General features: G+C 27.9%; 1 protein-coding gene across 1 annotated transcript; it reads right to left on the reverse strand.

The window, feature by feature from the left end:
• Nucleotides 1-3,294: 3,294 nt before the first annotated feature.
• LOC121232076 (uncharacterized) lies at nucleotides 3,295-5,232 on the reverse strand. The gene is made up of 2 exons (XM_041117472.1): nucleotides 4,776-5,232; nucleotides 3,295-3,841 (listed from the first exon to the last, which is right to left on the reverse strand). The coding sequence occupies exons 1-2, from the start codon at nucleotides 5,043-5,045 to the stop codon at nucleotides 3,386-3,388; spliced, it is 726 nt and encodes a 241-aa protein (XP_040973406.1). The 5' UTR covers nucleotides 5,046-5,232; the 3' UTR covers nucleotides 3,295-3,385.
• Nucleotides 5,233-5,617: the final 385 nt, after the last annotated feature.

The raw sequence follows: 5,617 nt of genomic DNA on the forward strand, positions 1-5,617 counted from the left end.
CTGTGATCAACCATATATTTATTGTAAATATATAAAAAAAACCAAAATAATTTAATCGAAATTAATAAATTCTGTTGAAATGGTTATTTTTATTTAAATTTTAACTCACGACACAAATTCAAAGAATATCAAATATCAAAATAGTTTTTTATTTGAATACCAATCACTAAACATTTATTGATAATTTTCTTAGTATAATTACTAATCAGCATATTGCCAAATCTGCCAACTTAGAAACTGTGGACTAAAAGTAACCCTATGTAATTCTCTTTAATAATAATTTTATACCATTTAAAAAATAATTTTATTATATTTTTAATTTCTTTTCAGAAAGATGATGGCTTTCCAGCTTTATTTAAATTTTTTTATATCCTCCTTTCTTTCATACTATCCTTTTCCTTTTTATTTTTTTTAATCAACTAATATAATTTATTAATATAGTAATCAAAAGGCTTAAAAGAATTATTATTATTTCTTTTATATAAATAAAATTTCGATGGGCAAGTGCCATTAACAACAAACATGGGATCCTTTGCTTGGGATACCACCTAACTTATTATCCGAAATTTCTTTTTATTTTAAGGCAAAAAAAAAAAAGGGTTTCACATCCAAATTATTTTATTCCAAAATAAAAAGTGGAGAGATTAAAATTATAACCCTTTTTATATAAAAATAGATACGTGTTTGCACAACAATACAAAAATAGCAGGACATTATTAATTTCTAAATTCAGATTTTTGTTCCATATTTAAATTTATTTGAATAAAAAAAAATAAGCCTGCACGAAAAGAAAAGTGAGGCTATATAAATATATGGTATATTTTTTTTATATTATGAAATCATAGTTTATATTATACAAGCATATATAATATTATAAATATCCGAAATCCAATCAATTTTTACAAATTTAGAACTAAATTAGTGGTCGAATTAGTTAGACTATTAATTTTTAGTTTGATCGACCTAATTGGTTAATTTGATTTAAAGTAAATAAATTTTTAAAAATTTAAAAAATTTAAAAAATTTAAAATTATAGAATTTGATATATCCTATTTTTTTCAATCTGTTTCAATTGATTTTTATCGATTTATAAGTCAACCGACTTTTTGTCGCTTTTTAGACTAATACCCTAATCAATTTTTAGTATAATCAATCGAGTCAGTCCAATAAGTCATGAATAATTGAAAAAAAATAATTACATTAGTATTTATATTTGATGTAATGAGGATAATCTATAAAACTAGAAATAGAAAGAAAGAAAGAAAGGACGAAAAAAAGTTAGAAGCTTCCCTAATGTTAACATGTTTTGTTTTTTCCATATAGATTCAATGCTCTAAGAATGTAACACTCACATTATTTAAAGGTACTTTTTCTTTTCCAAAGTTCCTTGTAGTGCTTGCCTAGCAGTTTGGTGGCATGCCCAACATTATTTATTACATTTAAATTTATATGGGAGCAGTCATTTAAATTGTGATGTTGACACTTGTTAATTTGTGTCAAGTAAATAGTACGGGACAGGAATACAAAATTTTTTATTCATTTTTCTCATTTTGTTTAACACTAATATTATTATAGGTTCTTATCATATCTGTTCATTTTTATATAATGTTTAGAATTATTCATAGTTCCTCTTTAACCTTTAAATAAGAGAATAATGTACTTCAACACACTTAAATCCACGTCTTCGTGCACTACAGCAATATCAATGTCAATTGAGTTAAAACTCAATCGACACTTCTTACCTTTTTTATATGAATGTTAAAATACATCAATCTCCATGGATGTTATTCTAGTATATAATGTTCATATATATGTGATTTTAGTGTATATTTATATCTAGAATGTAGATAAATATGAGTAAATTACATTTAAGGTCATTAAATTATTAGTAAGTCTACGTTTTGGTCATTCAATTTTAAAAAATTATAAAATGGTCACTAAACTATTTGAAAGTTTTTATTTAAATCACTAGGCTGTTAAGATTTTTTTTTTTTAAGTTTGGCTAGGAGTTCTAAGCAACAATTCAAAGGTTGGTATAGTAGATTAGTACCCATCGACGAGTAGAAGAACATACCTTAAATTCAAGTTGATCTGTCTGACGGTCAATGTCAAAGGTTGAAAAAGAAAGTTATTGGAATTTTGGTTTGCATATTCGTGATATTCAAATTTGTACAGCGGTTTTAATAGTCCAGTGACGTAAATGAAAACTTTCGAATAGTTCAGTGACCATTTAGTAACTTTTTGAAGTTAAGTGACCAAAACGTAAACTTACTAATATTTTTGTAAATTTATCAAAGCCTCACAATGATTGCTATTGTTTTTTTTGAACAATCTCATTATAGGTTCTGGTTATATCTGTTCTTTTTGACATAATGTCTAGACCTACCCATAACTCATCCGCAACTCATAAATAGAAGGATAACACACTTCAGCGCACTCGAACTCTCGTCCTCTTACATTGATAACAATATCTACACTAATCGAATTAAAGTTTAATCCGCTATTTAAATTTACGATTAAGAAGCAAAAGACATAAAAAAATGCAAGTCAATATGGTTTAGAAATCTATATATATACGGATTATTATTTTGTATATTAATAAAAAAAAACTCTTACAATTGTGTATATGATATGGTTTGTTTTTAAAGTGTAATAAAATGATTAAAAGAAATACCTCAACATCATCCTAAAACATTGCTTAATTAGTAGTGGACAGAATAACTGTAACCTATTTTCTTATTTTGTATCGTTTTCAATTTCTATTGAACCGATACCTTGCGAGCTAGCACTATGTCCTACACATCACGTGGAACAACACCCTAGACCAACAACATCGTGCGAGTTGGAGAATTCTATGAGTCCGAAACTCGCGAGGCTCGGGGCATTGCAACCCATAACCTCTCGTGTACACACACTATAGGTACTATATCCCTGACACATCATGTATATCTATTGTCCCGACTAGACAACTGATACCCACGAGAACAAAATTTGTAAGTCAATTGAATTTCAAGAAATATAAAATTAATATGGGAATGGTACGTGACGCCTCGGGAATGACTAAATGACCCTTTTAAGGGCCACGGACAATAGAAACCAAACAATTCTCTTCTCTTTCCCTACCTTTCTTGATTTTCTCGTTCTTTAACCCTTAAGAAACTCTAGCTTTAATTATCACTGTTACTTACTACAGCTCTTTATTACAGCTCTTTACCCATTGAGTGAACCGTCATAAATATCCTGAAATCTACCCTCACCTAACCCCTAAAAAAAACTACAAAACAAAAAGATCACTAAGCAAGAAACTGATTTGAACTTTATCTATAAAAATAATCAGATAAAATTACACAGGTCATCATTCCATCATACACGAAAACGCAAATTTTCAACCCCCAAAATTTAATACCCTCTCCCTGTTTTTGCTTCCATTAATGACCACCTTTTCTTCTTCTTCTTCTTCTTCTTCTGACTCCTTTTCACCCCATGTTTTAATGGTTTCCATTTTTACAGCAACCCCATTATGATGGAGAAAGTAAAGCCAAATTGATGTCAAAATTATAGCAACCAATTTTCCCCAGAAAATCGTCATTGCCAAACAAATCAAGAACAGAGACATGGCTCTGTTTTTTGAACACGAAAAACCCTTATCGATCCTTTCTTGTTTCGGTTTCGATTCGTTGCAGCCGCTTTGTTGATGTTTCGTCTCTGTTTTCTGTATTGTGTTTGGTGTTAACGGTGAAGAAGAAGAAGAAGATGATGATGTTGTGGATTGAATTAGCTTTCTAGTCAAGACTCTGTTTTTGGATTCATTGTTTCTTTTTCTATCTCGAACCCTGTGAGCCTGTTAATATGATAAAATGAAGAAAAAAAACATAATATTTATGAATAAATTTAATATCCGGAATTATGAAAATCGAGAAATTAGTTTAATTGGATCGTTAAATCATTAAGATAAATATCAATAACTCAGCAAAGAAGGCGAAGGCAGAAAAAAGTTCTAAATTTTTCGAAGGTCAAAAAAACAATTTTACCATTATATTAATTTATAATTTTCGAAAGCACTCAAAAACAATTTTACCATTTAATTCAATAATTTATATAACAATATGATGATTTTAAGGAGAGTATCGAAACAAAAAATTTCTACTTTAATCCTTTTAAAATTTTCAAAATTTTAAGTTAATCCATCAATAAAATATTATTTTATCTCCTAAAGTTTAACAGTTTTTGCTTCCACAAAATTAAAAGTTTATAATTTAATTTCTTAAAAGAATTTAAAATTTTTATTTCTCTAAAAAATTTATGATTTAAAATGGTGTTCTTAAAAAAATTAGGTTATTTAACTATAAATTCTTTTAGTAACTCAATTACAAAAGTTACAAAATTATCACATAATTATTAGTATCATTTTTTATTTTCCAATTATGAAAAATTATAAAATAAGCTTTCAGTTATTTAAATTTGTCTTTTTTTGGTCATCAATTATTTGAGGTAAACATAGAAACACCCAAAAATTTAATATAGTTGAGTGACCAAAATAGATCAAATTGAATAATTAAGTGATATTTTTTAACTTTTCTTAGTTGGGTGATAGAAAAAAAAAAGTATAGTTGATGACTACTAATGTAGTTTACCCTACTTTTTATAAAGCATAATAATAGGGACTAACATGTCAATTTTGTAAAACAAGAGATATTAAATTCAGAATTAGACCTCCTCAAACAATGAAAAAAATAAAAGAACAAGTAAGAAATAAATGGAAAGAAGAAACGAACCAATACTGTTTCGAAAACAACAGCTTTGATCACTTTGGAAAGCGTTTTCTTTCCCCCACTATGAACATCGATCGAGTTTTCCTCATCGGAAACGGAGGAGTTTGCCGTCGAAGGCTTCGAAAAATCCTCCTTGCTTTGAAAGCCGGCGACGCATGTAAAGGCGGGACGGTTAACAACGGCGGCGGCGGGTTTGGGTTCGAGGCGCATGATGTCCATATCGACGACGGGTCTAAAACAAAGCAAAAACCTGTTCCTCGAGAGGTTCTTCATTGTTTCTTGGTTTCTTTTTAATGGAACTCACTTGCTGTGTGTGGATCATTATAACGAGTTTCGGCATGTCTTTAATTGTTTAGGCAGTTTATAAGAGCCGGCTTTGTGCCTTTATTGTGAGTTATTTCCAATGCTAATTTAAAATTCCCTATCATTGTTATTTGAGTTAATGGCATTAGAGATCCCTAAATTATGACCCTTGTTTCAAATTGGTCATTACATTTTAAAACATTTTTATTACATCCTATTATATCAATCAAGCTTTTTCGTTATTAAAATCGTTAAATAACACTTCAAATCTTATATAGCTAAATTTAAAAAAAAAATTAAAAAAAAATTATCGCATAACTTTTAAAAGTAAACACTAAAAATAAAGTAAAATTAAAAAAAAAGAAAAAGAAAATAAAGAGTGAATGATAAAACTTTTTTAAAAGATTTGAAAACCTCAAAATTAATATTTTTAAAATTTTCATTTTAAATTATCTCACTTAAGATTTAACATGTGATTTAATAGTTAAATTAATGATTTTATTAATTGAAAGACTTAATTGACATAACCTCGATAGTTTACG

This window comes from Gossypium hirsutum, chromosome A01 (assembly GCF_007990345.1).
Source record: "Gossypium hirsutum isolate 1008001.06 chromosome A01, Gossypium_hirsutum_v2.1, whole genome shotgun sequence".
NCBI classification, from domain to species: Eukaryota; Viridiplantae; Streptophyta; class Magnoliopsida; order Malvales; family Malvaceae; genus Gossypium; species Gossypium hirsutum.